Raw genomic sequence first — 21877 nt, forward strand, 5'->3', positions numbered from 1 at the left:
GGCGCACACGTCCCTGTCGAAGAGAGAGGTGCGTCTGTGACTGACTCCGGTGGTGTTTATTCGCGCTCGGCTCTCCTTCTCGTTCCCTCTCACTCGCACCCCGCGCACGCCATCCTTGTAGTTGATCGGCGTAATCCTTGGTTTTGGTCACGTCACCTTCGTCATTGTCGTCGATGTAATTTTCGTCAAAGTTGATCGTGATCTGTTGTTGTGATTTTGGTGGTATCTTCGATATCATCATCATCGTAATATATATCGTGTGTGTGCCGTTGCTCTGCTGCCGCTCTCTTTTGGTTTACGACAGAGAGAAATATAGAGTGTGTCTGAGAGAGAGAGATAGAGAGAGAGATAGAGAGAGAGAGAAAGTGAGAGAGTGAGCGAGAGAATAAGGAGGAAAAGGAGAGAGTGAGAGAGAGAGAGAGAAAAGAGAAAGATAGAGCGCGTGTGCGTGTGAGAGAGTGTGTGCGCGTAAACGCGTTGTGTGCGCGTCGTGTGCGCGTCTGCCACCGTTGTCGCTGTTCTCCGATCCGCTGTGTTTTGGCCTGTCGTCAATCCATGAACGCTTTTTTTTCTACAGTGCAAGGATGAATGAGACTTGAGCGGGATGTCGGGCCTCTGCACGCGTCCCTCGCTCGGTCCGCGTTCGTTTTACGGCGCGAGCTCGTGCGGGACGTTCTGAGAGGGCCGTATGAGCAACACGAAATACAAGCGTGACCGCGAAGATGCCGGCGTCGCGATCAAGACACGGCGGTTCCACATTTTACCTTAGAGAATCTAATTATCTTCCGGATAGTACGCGCGCGAGAGTTATCATACGCACGAGAACGCCGATAGAACAGTGATCTGTGTTGTGCGCGAATTTCAAGGGAGCACTCGCACTTAGTTCCCATTCGTTAATCGGTCTCCTACGACATATTGGAGGTTAGGTTGCCGGTACATAACCTATAACCCTTTCACTTTTATATTTTATTAAGCCTCTCACAAGGAATATTTTTATCTTTTTACGATATATTGTAATTAATTATTCGATTGCTCTTTAATTAGAGCCTTTTTTTTTTCTCATTTTTTTTTTCTTACCAACTGTTCTCAATCTTGTGCTGAATCTTACTAAAGTGTGTGATTGGTGTTATGGAATGAATCAGTGGAATAGAAGACAATGAAGGCCAATGGGACGAATAATGGTAAGCTTTTATATCTATTTTATCTTTAATTCATTGATTTATCATAGTAGATTGTTTATTGTAGAAGTTAGGATACAGGTTAGATAGTACGCGTAGAAAGTTAGCATATAGAAAGTTTACGCTGACTATGTACCTTGTATATATTTTGTATCAGTGTCCTTCTTGATAGTTTTATACTTTATCAGATGGTTAAGAATGCTGTTTTGTTATCAAAGAATAATGTTATATGTAATAAAGTAACCCTTAGTATGCTACGCTAAGGTTGTAAAATTCTTACGCAGTCAGTGCGTAAAGGTTGTTTGATGAAAGAATAGAACACATATATAATAGCAAAGTATATACATGGAAATAAACTATTTATAATGCTAAAAACTAAAGATATTGCTTAAAAAGTATTATAATTTGCTTAATAGGTTGGTTATGCAGTGAAGTTTTTAAAAATTTTTACTCCGATAACAATTCTGTACGCTTACCCATTTCATGCGGTATGGTTACACCGCTTAATAGAAACATCATATTTTCTATATAGTAATATATATTTTAAACAATTTAATATATTTTTATATTATTATTTAATATAATTATATTAAAAAAATTTATTTAAATAATATAATAAATAAAAAAAATAATATAAGGAAATTTTCTGTTTTGAGATTGCTTTTACCAAACATTGTCTTTACATATAACAAAATATTCCATTAACATGCATAATATTTTTTTTTCAGGCTGCAGCCGCCTGAACACGCCATTGGCACCCACCACCACGCTGGAGGATCCAGGGACACCAGCCTCCTGGAAGGGCCCACCGCCCGGCTCGGAGGCATCACCCTTTACGCCTAATTCTGTTGGTCAAGGAGGAGGTCCTGGATCGGGCCCTTATAATAATTCGGGTGGGCCACCTAGTAATGCCGGTTTTCAAGGACCAAGCCCATTTCCTGGTGGAGCTGGAAGTCCAGCTGGTGCGCCACCTTATCAAGGGCCACCACCAGGTTCAGCAACACCTCAGTACACTGCATCTCCAGCACCTAGTGGTTCGTCGACTCCTGGTCCAGGACCACAGCCAAATTCCTCCGGATTTCCACCTCCACCTAATAATTCCGGGCCACCTTACAATGGGCCCGGACCTAGTCCATTTGGTTCACCCTCTGGAGGACCGCCTCAGTTTGTCGGTAGGCCCGGTTCCTCCGGTCCACCGTTCGTACCCCCAGGAGGTAGTAATCCTCATTTTTCTTCACCTGGTCAACCTTTTGGCGGGCCACAGTATGGTATGCCACCTGGAAGTCCCTTTGGACCCGGAGGACATCCCATGACGGGTCCGATGGGGCCTGGACATCCTGCCATGATGGGTCCCGGTGGTCCCGTCGATAGAATGGACCAAGGGTGAGTGTTATTTCATTTTTTTGTAAGATTAACAATTACACTTCCGACATATACTACGTTTTATCGCTTTAATTATTATAGTTTATTTATATGTATATGTATTACATAGAATACTCTTAGTTATGGATCAAATGTTAATTGAAAATTTGAAGAGAAATATCATGTATATATATATACATGTTACCTGTTTCAACTCGGTTTCTTTAATTGATACAAAATTATAGCTTAACTGATCTGATTTTCTTTTCTCTCTGTTTTTTTTTTTTCTTTTTTTTTATTCCCTTTGCTTCAAATTTTCTGGTATTGTAACGCGATTATGATTCGGGTGGGCAACATGTGGGGAGTGTTATACGGAGTAGCAATTACCGTTCCGGCGGAACGTGCGATAAAAAGATGGTGCATAATGCAACACGATGAAAGTCTCATTGGATAGTGTAATTACTTTGCGAGTGGGACTCTTCGCGAATTTAATTAGTCCTTAACCGGAAGTCCCCTTCTTCCAAGTTTTAACTTGCTCACGCGAGTCATTGCGGCTTCCTTCGTCCTTCCGATAGAGGAAGAAAAGATGGTGGAGGTGGAAAGGATAAGAGGAAAGAAGTAGATAGGTTGGTAGGAAAAAGAGGGAAGTTAAAAGAAAAAGAACAAGTAGAAGAGAGGAAAGGGAGAAGGACGAAGGTCGAGGTGCATATCATCGACATGTAGAACACGAGAGGACGCTGCAAGTTGTTTTCAAGAGGCGCGGATATTCCTAGATAAGATTGTTTCCCAGGTAGTTTATTTATCGCACCTATCCCGGTTAGTCCACATTCTTCTTAATCTATGGTATCCCATAGAATTCGTTCTACGTTTATATTTTAGTCTATTTGAAAATTGTGTTGTTCCCCAACAAAAATAGTTCATTTTAAAATCGTACTAAAACAAATATATAAATATATATAAATGTAACTCGTAAATAACGTAGAAAACAAACATAATAATAATACATACGTATTTTTAAAAATAATAATAAAAAAAAACGAATTATTTTTCATTATCATTTAATTGAAAGAAATGTTGAAAAAAAATCGCTATTATTTTAAATAATGTAATAATTTTTAGCACGGTTTGTACTAAGGGAGGTGATGCGGACTTTTGTACGTTACTGTACGCGACCCACCTCCCCTTCCCTCCTTTCTCCCTAAACTCTCCTAGCTACCCCGTGTTACGGTGAGAGAGCGATTCGGTTGGGAAGAGGGGCTAGAGGAGGAAGGAGATTGTGGAGAGAGGGGAGGGGGAGGGAGGGAGAGAGAAAGAGAGAGAGAAAGAACGACGGTTCTCATGTTTTCTGTATTTTAATTTTTCATGATCTTTCTCTCTCTCTCTCTTTCATTGCTTTCTCGATCCCGTCATTAAATAGATTATTTCTTATTGACCGTTCTACTTCTCTCTCTTTCTCATTTTTTTCTCTTCTATATACGATCATCAAGTTCCGATGTTTAGTTAGTCAGCAAAGCTTCGTTTTCTTCACCTACATCTTTTCATTACAATTTCTTTTGTCGTAGAAAACCATCGGACAAGGACTTGAAATTCGATCGTCCTGTCGTGACTGACCGATCGATAGTTAAACGTGGCACGTGTACAGATATCTCGAAAGGACATTCGTTATTAGATGTTGTTTAGTTGTTGTGTTGATGGTGTTAGATCTGCGTAAACTTATAACTATATCCTTTCATTATTAAAATTCGACATATACAATTTAAACGGATTGTCTCATCAGATTGATGACATCTAATAGAAATGTAAATAAAATATCATAGAATATTAGATTATTCGAAATATATTTCATGGTATTGATCGTATTCTATATTCTTCTCAATATAGATAATATATGTATCACGTTCCTAAATCTAGATAATCTCATCTATCTATCTATCTATCTATCTATCTATGTGCATAAGATGAATGAATTTAAAACATAGGTCAATGAAATATAATCTCAGACGAATTTAATTAGATTAGATAATACCACACACACACACAATGATAAAATTATCTACGTTAATAGAAAGAGAGAATCTTGAAAATGATTTAACTGAAGAAGCAAGCAAGAAAGAAGGAAGGAAGGATTAGAAGAGTCAAAGTTGAGAACCGCTTTTTGGGTTGTTCTCTCTTTTCTTCTTCAGTCTTCCCTGGTCGTGTGAGGAGGGAAGGAGAACAGAGGTGGCAGTGGTGGTGTTGGTGGTGGTGACGATGGTGGTGGTAGTGGTAGAGTGGTGGTAGTAGTGGTGGAGGTGGTGGTGGTGGTGGTGGTGGTCGGGGCCGACTCTGCTCGTGCGTCTGCCACCTCCGTTTACACTTTACCGTGTAGAGGGATCTCGCTATGTCGGGATCTCCGGCGTGCGTTTCGTTACCGTTTGTCTCAGGTCGTGGTCGACCCGCGGTTCCACGCTGTTTCACCCAGAGAGCGTTTGAGAAAACGACGAGCACGGCGTTCCTACTATCGCTTTGTAGCCCCCCCCCCACATCCCCTTCCCTCCCCTTTTCCCAGTTGCGCCCAGGATATTCCTTTTACTCTAACTTTCCACCTTCATCTCTATCTCCTCCTCCTCCTCCACCTTCTTCCTCTTCTTCTTCTTCTCTTTTTTATTATTATTACTATTATTATTATTATTATTATTATTATTCCTCTTCTTCCTCTTCTTCTTCTTCTTCTTCTTCTTCTTCTTCTTCTTCTTTCTTTGCTGTCTTGTCCTTGACGAGACACGAGTGCTTCGTATTCGCAGCATCTTCCTCAATATTCATCGATCATCCTTCCTTATCAATCTTGGTCCAATCCAGAACCGAATTAAACTCACCGGTTCATTGTCTTTTTTTATCCGTCGTTTATGTTTTTTTTTTCTATTGATGCTGTTTGTAATCGTGATGCACAAGTTAAATAAATTTTTAATCTTTAATGAAAATAAATTAAAAAAAAAAAAATGAATTAACAACAGGAATGCATCAACATGAAGAAGACTTCTACTAATCCAGGATCACTCGTCTCAAATTTATGATCGATCATTCATAATCTCTTTCCTTCTCTTTTTCTTTCTCGTTCTCTTATACCTCTTCCTCCCTCAATGTCCTCTCTCTCTCTCTCTCTTTCTCTCTCTCTCTTATTTCAAAGTCTCAAGAGTATTTTTTCAAGCCCACTCGTCTTGCTTGCTTCCGACACAACGTCCGCATTATTATACTCGTACTTTTACGATACGATCATGCACTACTTTGCCGAAGTTCACGACCTCTAAAAAGTTAACTCGAAGAAAGTTCTCGAAGATCAGTTAGCCCCTTCTTCTTCCACCATCCCCCTTCTTCACTCTCTTCCTCTTCTTACCTTAGTCCGGTTATCGAGGGACTCGTTGAACGCTAATTGAGCACGAAATGCACGATACCAAAGACGACACTTCTAAAGATCTTTCTTCCTCTCTCTCTCTCTTTTTCTTATTAGATGAGAATATTTAAATGTCTCATAAAATTATCAGGATTATCTTAGAATATTTTTAAAGATTTTAATGTTAAATAATTGGGTTGGTAGTAGTAGTAGTAGTAGTTGTTGTTGTTGTTGTTGTTGTTGTTGTTGTTGTGACTCGATCATGCATTAAGATGAAATACTTGAGTAAAATTAGGAAGAAACGAGAGAATCCCGTAGACCTACTCCGAATTTCGAACTCTCGTGGCTTGCATTATTAACTGGGTGGTGATGGTGGTGGTGGTGTTGGTGGTGGTGGTGGTGGTGGTGCCGGTAGTGCCGAGGAAAGAGATAGTATTGATTTTTACCGATATTTAGCTGTGGAATTATCCCCTCTTCTCTTTCTCTCTCACTCACTCACTTGTTCATTCGCTCACTCACTCAGTCACTCACTCACTCACTCAGTCACTCACTCACTCACTCACTCACTCACTCACTCACTCACTCACTCACTCACTCACTCACTCTCTCATTCACTCTTTGCTTTCTCTTTTTCTCCCTTCATAACCCGAGCATTTCTTTCTCTTTTTTTTTTCCCTCTGCCTCACCTCACTTCACCTCACCTCACCTCACCTCACCTCACCTCACCTCACCTCACCTCAGCGTACCTCACCTAACCTTTTCTTTCTCTTTTTTTCTTTCTTGTACCTTCACGAGTCCCCTTGGAGTCACCCTCAGCAGGCAGAACAACACCCTACGCGAATCCTGAAGAAGAAAGAGAAAGAGAGGGGTAAAAGAAAGAAAGAAAAATGAGAAAGAGAGGGAATGATAAAGAGAGAGAAAGAGAGAGAAAGAGAGAGAGAGAGAGAGAGAGAGAGAGATATCGTCGAGAACAAGAAATATGAAATAGCTATGACCCGGAAGAACATTTCTATGCTTGCTATGTATGTGTGTATTTTTATATATATATATATGTACTTTGAATAATGCTCTGAAAAAAAAAGAAAGAAAAAATATGAGATAGTTTTTAGTTTCAAGTTAATAAAATTTAAATAAAAATGATTAAATAGTTTTCATAGTTTGCAGGATATAAAACTAAACCAATGAACAACATGTTTATGTCGAATTTTATTATAAGGGGATTTGTCTTCTTAGGATTTTATTTTTCTTACATCGAAAATTACTAGCCCATGAAGGATGAAAAAGGAAAGAGACTGATGCAACGATGAAGTAGTAGTAGTAGTAGTAGTAGTAGTAGTAGTAGTAGTAGTAGTAGTTCTGTTTAAAAGTAGATCCTTAGGTTTCGTACTAGGTTGCAGGAAACATTTGGGTTAGGTATAGTTATAAAGGAAAGTTTCCATTATAGTGGTAGAAACTCGTCTAAACGGGACGAACGAAACGAACGAATCGTTCGTCGACTCCTTTTTCCTTTTCTTTTCTTCCTTCTGTTTCCTTCGTAGTGCATCAAAGTCTCCCTAAGTATGGTACAAACCCTTCGTCCCCCTTCGATGCTTGTGGCGACCTCCGACGGGGTGCAAGAAGAACTTCGATGCGACGCCTTTTTGGATATGTTAGATAGAGTTTTAAGAAGATACTTTTCATTTATTTATTCATCATTAACTAACACAGATACTAATACTAATACGTTAGTAAACACCGTATATATATATAATACTAATTATACATTTGCATAATTACAAATCATTTGTTTCATTATTTCTATACAAATGATCATTCAAAGTAATAAATAATTTTGATTTAAGAAAATGTATTTTTTCAAAAACAAAAATGTATATTCATCCCTGTCCTATTTAATAAATTGTAGACATTAAATAACATTATCAGGTAGGGAAGATCACTGCCATGGGTTATTTAATCGAACATTGTGGATATGTGAGAAGAAGAACGTGCTTCTCTCAGCATGAATATGGGAACCCCTAATTTATAGGACTAAGAAAGAAAAAAGAGAGAGGGAAAGGAGATACAGAATGGGTCGAGAAGAACTAAACCAGAAAGAGGGGGGCCAGAATGGGGAAGGAGGTTAGTTAGGTGGGGATAAAATGGGTAGGAGGACACCCCTTTACTAAAATTCAAAAGTTCCGACGAAGTTTACGATGCCGTCTAGTCGAGGCGTCGTCGCTGAGATTCCTCGTTTACGTCCTACTACCTTCTCCTTCAAACCTTTTCACCCTTATCATCTCCCACCTTCTTATCGTGTCCTTCTATGTTTTCTCTCCTTCTTCTTTTTCTTATTTTTTTTTTTGTATTTTTTCTGTTAGCTTCCTTGAAGTTCGACGTTAACATATGTGTATGTATATATATATATATATGTATACAATAGCATGGATTCCATTTTCAGGTGAAGTCGCGTAGCCCCGATTATAAGTATTACACTCGGAGAGTAATATCCTAAATGCACCCCCGGTCTATACACACGTGTATGTTAAAAAGAAGAATACAGTAAGAGTGAGAGAAAGAAAGAGTGAATAAAAAAAAAGGAAAAATAAGTAGAGTCAGGTTATTTCTTTCTCGTGTTTTAAATCGATATCAAAGTATTATTTTTTGTTTTGTTTACTTTGTAATATATTCTAAAGTTAATCATTTTATCTCGTACGAGTTGTACGATAATGCATCGAGAAATTGCATTGACATATTTCACTACAAATTTTCGTAATCTTTGTCTCTTTTTTTTTCATTTGTGACGATTTTGTATGGAAGATTGAAACGCAACACATTTAAGTTTTTTTTTTATTTGGTATATATTTATTAAATTATATATAAGTGCCATTCTGTTTAACAATCTTTCTCAATCTTTAAGGGTAACTTCAAAATTTCGGCCTACCAGAACTCTTCTCAGGGTTTTTTTTTTAATAAAACAACTTGAATGCACAATATTTAATATTATATTTAAATTGTGTTATATATAATACTAGGGGTGCCTCGCCACGCGTTGATGTGGCTCACAATCAGTCCGATACACACGTCTTTAAGTCAACGAATTACCTTATACCGCCATCAGTTAGAATCTTATCGAACTAACAAAGATAATCATGACTCTTTGTTAATAAACAAATAATACGCAATAAAATAATATTGCGATTATAAATTGTGATACAAACTATCCTATCTTTCAAGTTGGATGAAACTGCATACAGTGTGCTAAATTTGATTAAAATCGGTTCAGTAATTTAGGAGTCCATTGTAGACAAACAACGTGACACGTAATTTATATATATTAAGAAGATTTTAAAGTAATTTTCAAATAAATGTGTATATCCAACATTTATTGTTGGCTTTTTTCCAATCCTCTCTCTATCTTCGTCAAAAGATGTTCCAGTAAGTTATATAAATTATTGTAAGTTGAACAGGAGCATCATTTTTTGTTTCTAAATGCACAATGTAACTGTAAATATTGTCAGATTAACATTAAAAATATTGTGTGGTTCATTTTAGGTTGAAATAATTCCTCCATCTTGATCATTATGAGAGAAATGTTTTCTAGACTTTGATTATTTCAGACATCAAAGACAATAACAAAAAACACCATACCATTAACCATTTATCAAATCACTCAAGTGTATCCAACTTAGAGATTTTATTTCTTTCATGAACACTCACTTCAGTAACATTATAAACTTTGATGATGAATTTATATTAATATATCAGACTCGTTTTAATAATCAACATGTATCATTTGTTTGAGTTTTAATTACAAAAAAAAAAAAAGAAAAAAAAATACTTCTACCTTCAATTTTCAAATAAATTTATAATAACGTGTATCACATAAATCTTTCATTTATCTATATTTTCATAAAAAGATAAGAGATATATTAGATAACTATCAGCAAACCTATTTTTCTCGATATGATTGGTATAGCTTAAAGTATGTCTCGATCATGTTTCAAACGTGACGTTTTTAAAAAAGAAATTCATTGGTTCAACGAAGCGTGAATAATACATCGTGGTTCTTGAAGGCATTTCATTAAGTCATAAGTATACATTGGTACTTGTTAGTATAATTTTTTAAAAAGAATCATCGTTGTACAGTCCTTTTCATTGATTCTATTTCAAATAATATTGTAATATGAGGTTGTGGTGGTGGTGGAGGTGATGGTTGTGGGGGTGTGAAGGTGAGGATGAATTTTAGATTAATCTTAGACAAAAAAAAATGATTGTAGAAAAATCTACGTTTTCTTATATACATGTGTTTACTTATATATACATATGTGTGTTGTTCACAATCATGTATATATATAGGTATATAAAGTATTACACTAAACGTACGTTCGTTTTACTCCCTCGTGTACCATCGAGGAATGACTCATTCTCAATTCTTCGCACAATCGCACATCTGGTCTCGCGTGCACGGATTTGTTCCCAACTACTCGTGGGGACTTCGTGGATGCTGTGTGTTTGGTTCATACTTAAAGTTTCTACTATTTTTTTTTTTTCAATTCTGATAGCTTATATTTAAAGTTAAAACATTGAATGTTATTTCTATGTATGATTATTATTATTATTATTATTATTATTATTATTAATGAAATAATATTAAATATTTATTTTGTTGCCTATTATTTTTTTTTCTATTAGTTATTGTCAACAACAATATTTTATGTTTTATTATTTATTTTATAATTTAAATATTATAATAATTAATGATAATATATAATATACAAAATTACACACATTACTTTGAAATATAAACCAGAATGAATTAAAGTTAAATCTCGTCTGACACTTAATTTCAATGACATATCAAAACCTCATGTGCAACTTTATCCAAACAAATGTATGACGTATTGATACGTCAAATGTAACCAAAGGCATTTATAGTTAATCACGATTTTTATAGTTGATAATTATTCCAGTGTATTTTATTCATACAACTGTACCCTTATGTTCATTTTTTTACAAGCAACAAACAAAACATTCATCCCCTTTCTCTCATTTCTTTTATTTCATTCATTATTTGCGATTTTTTCTTTTTTTTTTTTGAATGATCTTTTTCGTGTGAACTTGTAGTCCAATCCTTGTCATCGAAACCAACGTCAAGTTCTTGGTGGTAGTTCACCCTTTTCTCGACGAATGCGACGTGAGCCATTAGCGCAGGTCACGGCGTTATTAAAGACAATGAAGCAAACTTTATACGAGCGGGGGTACGGGGCCAATTACTTGGCAATTAGTCGAGCGAGCAACAAGTGAGCATCGCCACGGACCTTCTCACTCTCTCTCTCTCTCTCTCTTTCTCTCTCATTCTCTCTCTCTCTCTCTACCTTTTCCTTTCTCTCTCCTTTCGTCTTCTCTTCGTTCCAACTTAAACGTCCTTTCCTCCCCCGTTCTTATCCCACCCTCCTCCTTCTCCACGGACACGTTTGTTCAAAGCGGCATGCTCTCAAACACGTGGAAAAGGTTTCTCTGATCAACTATCACCAATTTTTTTCTTTTTCTTTTTCTTTTCGTTTCATTTCCTTTACTTTACTTTACTTTACTTTACTTTACTTTACTTTATTTTACTTTATTTTCGTTTGGTTACGTTTTATTCATTAGCACTTTCCATCTATCCTTTTTCTTTCAACCGAGTGCTGAAAACTTATTGGATAATTTTCTTTTCTTGAATTTCAAATATTCTTTTGAAGCATGATGGGATATTTTAATGTTCATTTCTTTTTTTCTACCTTTTTTTAATTTAAATATGAATAGTTGGATATATTTTTGTGTGTGTGTTAGTTTGAATAATTATAGTTGTTTGAAGTAAGTTTGGGGGAGGATTGTTTATTATTTTGGAAATATCTGCTAATTTCTGTGAGTATTTGGGTCGTAATAGTCAATTATGGTAGTCAAATTGCAGATAATTTATAGTCAAATGGTATCGTAAAATTGAAGCACGAGTCTTACACGTGTTGTCTATGAACTACCACGAGTCTTACTCGTGTTGCTTACGAAGTACCACGAGTCTTACTCATCATTAAACCAAAAAGGGTTAAATAGATATTTAAATAAGTACTATACTATACTATATTTATTTTTATTGTTTTTTTTTTAATTTATTATTATTATTATTTATTTTTATTTATTGTATTTTATTATTTTTTTATATTTTTATATTTGTTTGATTAAATATATATTTTATATTAAATGTTATTAATTAAAATAATTTTTAATAAAATTAATATTAAATTAAAATAAATTTGTATTTTTTTTTTTTTTTTTAATTTTAATTTGTAGATAAATAATAATATTATATAAATGCATTATTTTTTTTCTTCTTCTTTTAATTTTGTACAATTTTTTGTTTCCAAGGATTGACGATGAATTTTCTTTTTGTTTGTTTGCAATTTTAATCGAAAGAATTTTTTTTTTTTTTCTCTCAAGTTGACTAAAACGATTCTTCGTGTGTATTTACGTGTGTCGCGATTTTTTGACCCAAACCGCGACAGTCACGCGTTATGTACACCCTTGAGCATTCAGGTACGTGGTAGATACGAGAAAGTCTATGTAAAACTGGGGTTGCAGTCTTCAGATACATTCCAACCTAAAAGTTAACTTATTTGATAAGGGTTTAACAATTTTTCTTTTTTTTTCTCCTGATGTAACTCATTTCACATCCCTCTTTTAAGTTTACATGTCACTTTATTTTTGGACCCTTCATTTTTTTTTAATGACACCTGTTATACAAAGTTTGAAGAACTTTCGAAATTCATGGGGACAACATCGTAGGTATGAATTTTCTATCAGTGTGATGGGATCGTTAATGTTTCGACGTAGTTTTTAATTGGCATAGTTGATGATTTAAACAATTTATTATTTAATAATAAACCCGCCCCCCCCCTATCCCATTTATCACCAACTTTATATTGACAGTCTCTCTGATGAAAGATAATTTGTATATTTTTTTTATTTTAAAGTAAAAGAAACCCTTTCTTTTTTTTTTTTTTTTTTACAAACTATCAAAAGTGACGTATACTACTCGAAAGTGCATTCTATAAAACGTTCATTGTTATTTATTTTTTTTTATATTCAAAGAGGGTTGGTTGTGATATCAATGATACTTGAATCTTCTAAGAGATTGGTTGATCTTAAAGGTTTAAAAAATGAACAACGTGACTGTAAAAAAAGTTACAGAAACATTTGTTTTTAGATGATTTTCAAATGGCACGTTTCATTTACGTCATTTTGAATTGAAATTAAAAATCATATGTAATAAAAAAAAAAAAAGAAAAAAATAGAAACAAACAGAGTCAGGGAAAGTTCTTTTAAGAATGGCGGCATTTACCAGTTTATGCAATCGTCCCTTGTCTCTTTATTTCAAGCACCACTGCTCGACTCCACAAATTTTCCCTTGAGAAATATCCAACACGAATGCTCGAGGACTTGAAGAATCCCAACCCTACCCTACCCCACCCCACCTCACTCCACCCCTGATCCTTTACTGCTTCTTTTGAGATGCATGAATATTAATATTTTCAAGTACCACCCGTGTATCTCGTATCCCACCGAAATGTCGATCACAATCGATTATTATTAACAAAATATCACGTGTATTGAATGATTTCTTTTTTTTTTCTTTTTGTTCATTGGATATATCTAATAATAATGTTATTTGAAATAATATCTTGTTAAATATATATAATAAATCATTTCGTATTAGTTAATAAGACGGAATTAAATGATAAACCAGGTACACATTAACTGGTAAAACGAGTTGAATTTTATTTTTATTAACTTTTTTTTCTTTTTTTTTTAGATATGAGATCTTTAACGATCATTCATTTTCACCTTTAATGAAATCTATAAATATGAAATATATAATTTAAGGGATTAATGGAGTAAAAAGATTGATTTGTCAATACCCAATGATGACACCCTTGATTTTTGTAAAAATTATTTAAGAAAAAAAAGTTGAAATTGGAGAAGAATGTGAATGAATTGTTCGGGGGGTGGTGGTGGTGGTGGTGGGAAGGGGTATGTTAGAAAGGGTTAAAAGGAAAGGTTAAAACTGGCTACTTTTGCGTCATTCTGTACCGGCAGCAGCAGCAACCAACCAACCAACCAACCAACCAACCCCGGGGTGGTGGGCGGTGGATGGAGCTGCGGCGGGCGTTTTTCAAATAATTACATCGGGCTGCGGTGGTGGTGGGTTGCCATGGCAACCGCAGTGCCTTCAGCATCCTACGGGCGAAGGCAACCGGGCAACCGAGCGACGCAACCGGGTTCCCTCTATCTCTTTCTCTTTCTCTTTCTCTTCCGATGTTGAACGAGAACGTCTACTTCCTCCGAATCGGTCCAAACTGGTTCACTCTCTTCTCATCTCTTCTCGTCTCTTCTCTTCTCTTCTCTTCGTTTGCTTTCTAACCGCCCTTTTCTTATCCTACGGCGAATTACCAGGATGGACTTTTAAAAGAATGTTTCCTTGTACTTTATGTTAACTTTTATCGACAGACCTTACCTTAGAAAAAATAATAATAAAAATAAATAAAAAAAAAAAAAAAGGAACCCTTAAGGTTCACAAAAAGTAGCCATCGATCTAATATCTGCAAGCTAATTTTTTATTTTTATTTTTATTTTTTGCATTGTTTATCTTTCTTGTTTGGAAATAGAAAATTACCCTACAAAAAAAATAATAACAAAAAAACCCTTAAGGTTCCCCCAAAACTATCCATCCATCGAATACTTGTAAGTAAATTTTATTTTTATTTTTATTTTATATTTTTTTTAACATTGTTTATCTTTTTCGTTTTGTAAAAAAAAAAAAAAAAAAAAGAAAAGAATTTTGATCAAACAGAGCAGAACACAGTACTCTCTTTCTCATTTTCTCTCTTTTCTCGAGCGGTTTCGTTCGAAGCCTCGATGACTGGGGTAGAGGGGGAAGTTTAACGACGGTGACGAAGTTCGAAACACAGAAAGTTCAACGGGATTTCTCACAAAGTTTTCCAAAGTTTATCTCGAGGCAAGCTACTACTACTACTACTACTACTACTACTACTACTATAACTACTTACGTACCTATTTTAAATCGTACGCAATGCGTAAGTATTATCGTGACATTTCCGTTAACATAAATTTTGCAGTAGTCGAAGTAGACTACTACCTACCTACCTACCTCTCTTTCAATGTAGTAGTAGTAGTAGTAAGTATTATACTGAGATTCTGAGTGGAAGATAAATTTTATCTCGTTGCGCTGAGTTTGAAATTAGGTCAGTCGCCATTACGTGAGAGAAAACGAAATATAAGTGTATATACGTCGCATATCTTTTTTTATTTTCCGGTCCTATTACCAGTTGTACCAAAAAAATCTGACGATCATTGTACAATTATCAACAATTTAGTATATTTTTGTTGCTTTATGATTTGCTCAATATTATATTATCTCGTTCGATAATATTTTCTTGTTGTTGTTGTCGAATTGAATTTGTTCGAAATCTAAATATTGAGTTTGCTGAGTTTAAAAGGCCATCTATCGACAAAATCTTCAATCATTTACTTGATGATCAAGTTTAGTACTGTTTATATGTTTTTGTGTTGTAAAATTGAATAAAATATGGTTAAAGGATTGAAAGTATGAAATGTAATGTCCAGTACGAGTTCACCTCCTCCATCTTTCGACAGCTCACTCGACCCAGTACTGAGACTTGTACATCCCAACCTATCCTAGCACAGGTCAAGCAGGATTCTAACTAGCGCGGGCGCGCGCGCGCATACAAGAGAAAGAGAGGGTTTCATGATGAAACGAGAAGGGATGGGAGAAGGCAAGAGAAAGGTGGAGCAATGGAGTGGGGTCAGTTCGTGACCCGACCACCTGTGGAAGCAGCCGGTAGCTACTTCTTGTTTGCCGTTTGCGCATACCTACTTACCACTTATATGTACTACGTATTACGTTGGGTTATACTATAGTAAGCAACCGATGTGTGACCATGGTCACACTAATCTAAGTTCCAAAATGACGTTCCTTGGTTTTCCAAGAATCCAATTATTGGTTTCACATGATCATCATTATCATTATTACAGATATGCATTCATTTTCATTAGCTTTTATACAACCTAAATATATCGTATACACACATTTTCTTTTTTTTATTGTATAATACAAATATAATATACTATTTTTAGTGTTTAAATGATAGATTTGAACCGTTATTGGTCGTCAGGTTTTTTATATTGATGACTCTAACTAATTGTAAGTTATAGGTTATGTTGGGTATTTACTCGAATTATTTAAATATTTGTTGCATGTCTATGCTACAATATTGTTTAACACGTTGCCGCACACTTTTAATTTGACGATCGTGCTTAGAAATACGAAGATCGGACGGCTATAGCCGTCATTTGCGGCAATGGGTTAATATTATAAGAATAATTTATTATTTATTAGAAATATTTAATTTTTTTTTATGGGGGTACTACAAATATATGAAATTATTAATTATTTAAATTATATTAATAACATATTTGTTTGTAAGTCACTTCCCACGTGACATACGACCAATAAGATTTAAATAATACATTTTAAAAAGTACTAATTACTGTTATTACTATATTAAAGATTTTCGAATAATTTTTTTAGGTTAGGAACAGGTTAGTAACAGAAAGTATTATCAAGTTGGTAATAAATCGAAAGATATTTTCGAAACGTAGTTTTTTTTTATCTTTCTAGGACAACAACCTCATCGAGTGTTAAGAAAAAAAATGAGACTGAAAGAAAGAAAGTTGGTGGTGGGGGGGGGTTAGTAGTAGTATCAGTGTTTGTAAAATAGCTGCTACGAAATACGGACACTGACGTACACTTAGGTTAAATACAGCTAGAGAGATTTGCGTATATACATTGCCCCGTAGGTATAATATACGCGGCATTTAATAGTACTACGGCCATTCATGCCGCGAGTAGCCGGCAGCTTAGCGCTCTATTAATCACGGATTATTATTCATGCGCCTACCACCAACCCAACGACGACGATAGTGATGGTAGTAGTGGTGGCGCTTTTAAGCGTCACTGACTTTTGTCGCCTCATTGCCTTTGAGCAACTCCGTCGTCGTCGTCTCATGTTCACCTTTTTTTTTTTTGCTTTTTTACTTTTCTTTATCTTTTTTTCTCTTCCTTCCTTCCTCAATCTTCACCCCCCCCCCCATCCCCCGTACTTCTCTACTTCAACTTTATAGTCTTTCTATCTTTTTCGTTTTTCTTCATTTTCTCATTAATTTATTACACCCTTTATATGATGATATGTTTCTTTTTTAGGTTATGTTTCTTTTAAATAACACGTGTTGGTTCAAGTGTAACACAAATCGAATTATCGGATCCTACTTTTTGTGATTAATAAAGTGAATAATATTCGATTATTATTATTATTATTATTATTATTATTATTATTATTGGTTGATTGGAAATAAGCAACATTGTAAATTGAAAAGAATGCCATATAGTTTGCCAATTTCCATATGGAATTTTAGCTCAATTTCCATATAGTTGGAAACCTATAGTTTGACCCTTTTTAGTGGATTTTTATTTAACTTCAAACAGAATCGTGTGAAAAGGAAAGGAAAGAACAAGTTGTTGAACATCCTCGTAGTCATAAAAAAAGTCATATCCTCTAGTTAGGGTAGGTTGCACCATTCGGGGTATGAGTTGTGGAGTCGGGGGTGGGAAGGCTGACTTTATAAGGACGTTCAAACCCCCTCTCCCCATTCGCGTTTAGATTTAATGTAATACTTGCTTGAATAGATAGCAGTAAGTGTATGATTTTTGTTTTGTTTTTTAGAACTGTAAATAACCGTGTCACTTGGTTAATTTCAATTTCACCACTTTCATATCCAACAGAATGAACTAACGTGTACGTTGAAAAAGAAAAAGACGAAGAAGAAAATAGAGAGGTCTCTCATGTTCCTTGCATTTATGTCTTTAAACTCTTGCATGCCGTCGTGGTCGTCGTCTTCGTCGTCGTCGTCGTCGTCGGTAGGTCGTTAATTTGACGGACAGTTTGAGGAAGAGCAAGTAAGATAGAAAGGGAGGATAGATGGTACATACAGGAGGTTTACATATGAGCAGCGTGTGCCACTCGGTTAATTGACGCTTAATTGGCCGTAATTAAGTTAACTCTGGGAGCACGTGGGCGAGCTTTGCGGAGATTGGCTATGAACTCTTCTCCTCCTCCACCTCCACTTCCACCTCCTTATGCTACTTCTCCTTAGGACTTCAACGATCATCTTTAGACGATGATAACTGAAAGGCGTGCTAGTTTCTTATGGACTTATGTCATCTTATTAAGCTAAACCTTCATTTTGTTGATTCAACAGAACTCTTATTAGTTGTTGACACTTTAGAAAATTATTTATTGTTTTCATCATAAATCTAATACTTACAGGCTCTTATTATTAATTAGCATTAGGAACTCGAAAGTTCATTGCAGCAAATACGAAATCCCGTCAGTGTTCTCATCCCTGAGCTTGACACCTCCATTCGCAGTCTTCGTAGCCCATTTCTTTAAGATCCCAAAATAATATTGTCCTCCCATCTACATCTCGGTCTACCTAGTGGTCTTTTCCCGTTGCTTTACCGACCAGTATTTTATGCACCGTTCGATCCACCCCCATGCGCGCCACGTCACCTGCCCATCGGCGTGATTTTACGACGTTAATGATGTTCAGTTTTGTTGTACAGTTGGTGTACTTCTACGTTATGGGGTTTTCTCCATTCGTCCGTTTCCTCATCGCGTTTTGTACCGAACATTTTACGAACAACTTTATTCTCGGAGAGCCTAAATTTCTTTTGGGTCCGTAACGTAAGTGACACCATGTTTTGTTACCATAAAGGACTATTGGTAGGATGATTGTCAAGCGCCTAGACAGCAACCGCGAGCTGAGTAATTTATTGACTTTGATTTGTTTATTTCGTTGGTCTGGTTTATGAGGTTCTTTACTTAGGTTAGTATTATTATGATTATTATTTGATTGTGTATAGATTCGATCGTATTTCACACGTGAGGTAAGATCGAGAATCGTCGAACCGTTAGTAGTGTAAAACGTTAGGTAACATGCGGCTTCATCGATCAAGGATGCGAAACGAAGGAGAGATATATACCACCACTTGGTGGTGGTAGTGGTGGTGGTGGTAGTCCATCGAGTAGTCAGGGTCACTCAAGATTGTGCCGACCTAACCTCAAATCCCGGCCAGGTAATTCACCTCCACCTTGAATTCCATCGTCGTGTGTATGCGATCACCTGTCGGCGCGACGTCGACTGGCCTTCCACCCTCTCCTCCTGCTCATTCCTCACTCCTCTCTCTCTCTTTCTCTCTCTCTCTCTCTCTCTCTCTGTGATTATCTCTTTCTCTTTAACGCGTGCACGTATCCTATACTTGACTTTGTCGTGAAACGAATACATTTGCATTCTCTCATCTTACTTCTTACTACTTTTGTCTTTTTTATTTTTTTGTTTCGACAAAAGACGAGATATTCAACGTCCTTGGTAGTCCAGTGAAAATGGCCCCTATGAACTCCCACCAAAGGGGGAATGTGAATACCCCCTTGTGTGAAGTGAAAAATGTGATGAACATTTTTAAGATTGACACCTGACTACTTCAAAGTTTGATCATTGCATGGTGTGCCCCCTAAAGATTTTTACTTTTTTTAAATATTTTTTCTAACATATGTGATGAACATATGTAGGTTCTTATCTTTTATCATCTTGAAAAAAAAATATATATGTTGGGCTTTTCTTTTCTTTTTTATTTCGAATGAATCAGCAAATGATAAAAGCAAGCCTTCGAAAAGGGAATGAGTTTATTAGGGGTTTTTTTATAGGGTTGGCCTGTGCTTTTTATTATCGAAGTGAGGAGGGATGAAAACTCTGTCGTTTGGTCGTTTAATCATGAAAGTTAGTTAGAACATGGTAGAGAGAAGAAGATGTCTCTTTACAACTATTTAATATACTTCAGCTTCGAATATCATGGTAAGACTTAATCAGCATATCGTCGTCTAGGTCTTCCTTTTCAACCGCAGCTTTCTTATTCAAGAAAATTCCCCTCTCTTCCCCCATGGATCCTTTTACCTTTTAGCAATGCTTTTATTCCTTTATTCGTCAGAGTTTCGCGTATCCTTTGGTAAACGTAGTCAAAACTGTACTCGAATTTTCCGGTCATTTATGCGTAAAATCTCTTCATGGGTTCAAAAAGTGTAACAGCAAATTATTTTAAGCTTCACCCTTAACGTTAACAATGATAAGGTTTTTATTTTTTTTTTTTTTTTTAATATACTTTCAATCCCTTCCGTGTTATCTTTCGTTTTATTTATTGTCAGTTGTTAAATTGGTTGAAAAATCGTTTGTTTTGTTCTTGGTGTTGGACCCGTGCCGTCTAGGAGAATAAAAATTCGGCCGGTTTCTCGAGATGTAGATGTGTTCTCAGAAGCGCGGGGTTGGGCCTTGTGCCCCGACAGTGCTCCGATAGTTGGAAAAGGAGAGAAGAAGAAAGACAGAGAGAATGCGACGAAAAAATAGAGAACGATGGAGTGGTGGTGGGGATGAACGGAGGACGAACCGATCCTGATGTAAAACCGGACAAAGTTTTGTCGTAGCTGTGAGCATCGTCACCGTGATATCATTGTCCATTGGTACAAAAGTTCACCGTTTGCCCGGCAAAATTATTGTCATCTTGTTGCGATGTCGATTCTTTCCCACCTCCTCTTTCGTTTCTCAACCTACCTCAGTTTCTCCCTTCTCCTCCCTCATTCCCTCTCTCTCTCTCTCTTTCTCTCCTATCACACGTTCGATGCACCTCGTGTTGTCCTCTTCACTTTTTATTTTTATTTTTTTCATACTACTTTACTGTGTGTTTCTCGTTGGTTGTTTCATACACGTTAATGAACGAACCACATCGTAATTTAAAATTAGAGATGTTTGTTATTAATGATTCATTTAATTAAATTGTAAATTATTGTTGTTTGTTGATGATAAATATTTGTTAAAAATTGCAAATTTCATCAATTGTTTAAGATGATTTAGATAAATTTTGTGGCTAACCTCTGATACCAAGTGTACCTTTCCTGTCCTAACCTTTGGCAATGAGAAGAATATGAAGAAAAATAAAGAAGAAGTTGAAGTTGACGTTGAAGTTGAAGAAGAAGAAGAAGTATGGAAAATCATTATAAGAAGCGTCACAGAATATAGTAGTTCCATATTATCCCAGGGTGGTGGTGGTGGGTACTACAGTGCTCTGGGTAATACCCAGTGGTGCTGATGCTCGTGTTGGCGGGTTCTCTCTCTGGTGGCGATGAATTTGTCAGCCAGTACCGCGATTCATTCGACCGTTGACCGAATAATTATTGTCCACCTTTCCACGATTTCTACTCTATCTTTCTCTTTCTCTGGGGTAAGGGGTTTTCTGTCGTTTGTGCCTGTTGAAGTTGTAAGTCCAGGAGCATTGCAATATTTTCCCCTCTTGACGAGTAAGAGAGACGGTAGATTTTACGGTAGACTGGTACGAGGACGAGGACGAGGACGAGGACGAGGACGAAGACGAGGACGACGACGACGACGACGACGACGATGATGACGTTGACTACGTCCCTGCATTTTTTCCGGCCATGTGAGTGTAGGGGTGTAAATAAATGAAAAATGAAAATAATTAAAAACGCTTTTTAATATTCTCCGCGGACTCTCTTTCTCTCTTTCTCTTTTTCTCTCTCTCTCTCTCTCTTTTCTACCTCGATTACCAGCTAGCACGTCTCATCTCTGACGTTTCTTTTTCTCTGCATTTGCGCTTCATGTACACTTCACAAGAAATTCTATGTATCTCTCTCTCTCTCTCTCTCTCTCTCTCTCTCTTATTTCCTTTACCAATTCATCCCCCATTCCATTCTTTATCCAGCTTTAGCTGAAGGTATTCATCCCTGTTTAA

At 36.2% G+C, this 21877-nt stretch overlaps 1 protein-coding gene and 1 long non-coding RNA gene across 3 annotated transcripts in view; one reads left to right on the forward strand and one right to left on the reverse strand.

Annotated features, from left to right (window-relative positions):
- The first annotated feature begins 378 nt into the window (after positions 1-378).
- Positions 379-21877, forward strand: part of Chi (LIM domain-binding protein 2 Chi) — a 146667-nt gene continuing 125168 nt past the window's right edge. The window contains exons 1-2 of one of the 2 annotated variants that reach the window (XM_089176405.1): positions 379-1181; positions 1907-2561. In XM_089176405.1, the coding sequence (XP_089032531.1) occupies positions 1157-1181; positions 1907-2561 (680 nt within the window). In that variant the 5' untranslated portion in view covers positions 379-1156. The remainder of the gene's footprint in view (positions 1182-1906; positions 2562-21877) is intronic. The other variant, XM_089176406.1, reaches the window with a different exon arrangement.
- Positions 5423-10016, reverse strand: LOC149031200 (uncharacterized). Its single transcript, XR_016177877.1, has 2 exons — positions 6637-10016; positions 5423-6606 (listed from the first exon to the last, which is right to left on the reverse strand). It is a non-coding gene; the product is annotated as an uncharacterized LOC149031200 (long non-coding RNA).

The sequence above is a fragment of the Polistes dominula genome, unplaced genomic scaffold (genome assembly GCF_049000335.1).
Source record: "Polistes dominula isolate Pdom_NZ unplaced genomic scaffold, Pdom_raw_medaka contig_25, whole genome shotgun sequence".
NCBI classification, from domain to species: domain Eukaryota; kingdom Metazoa; phylum Arthropoda; class Insecta; order Hymenoptera; family Vespidae; genus Polistes; species Polistes dominula.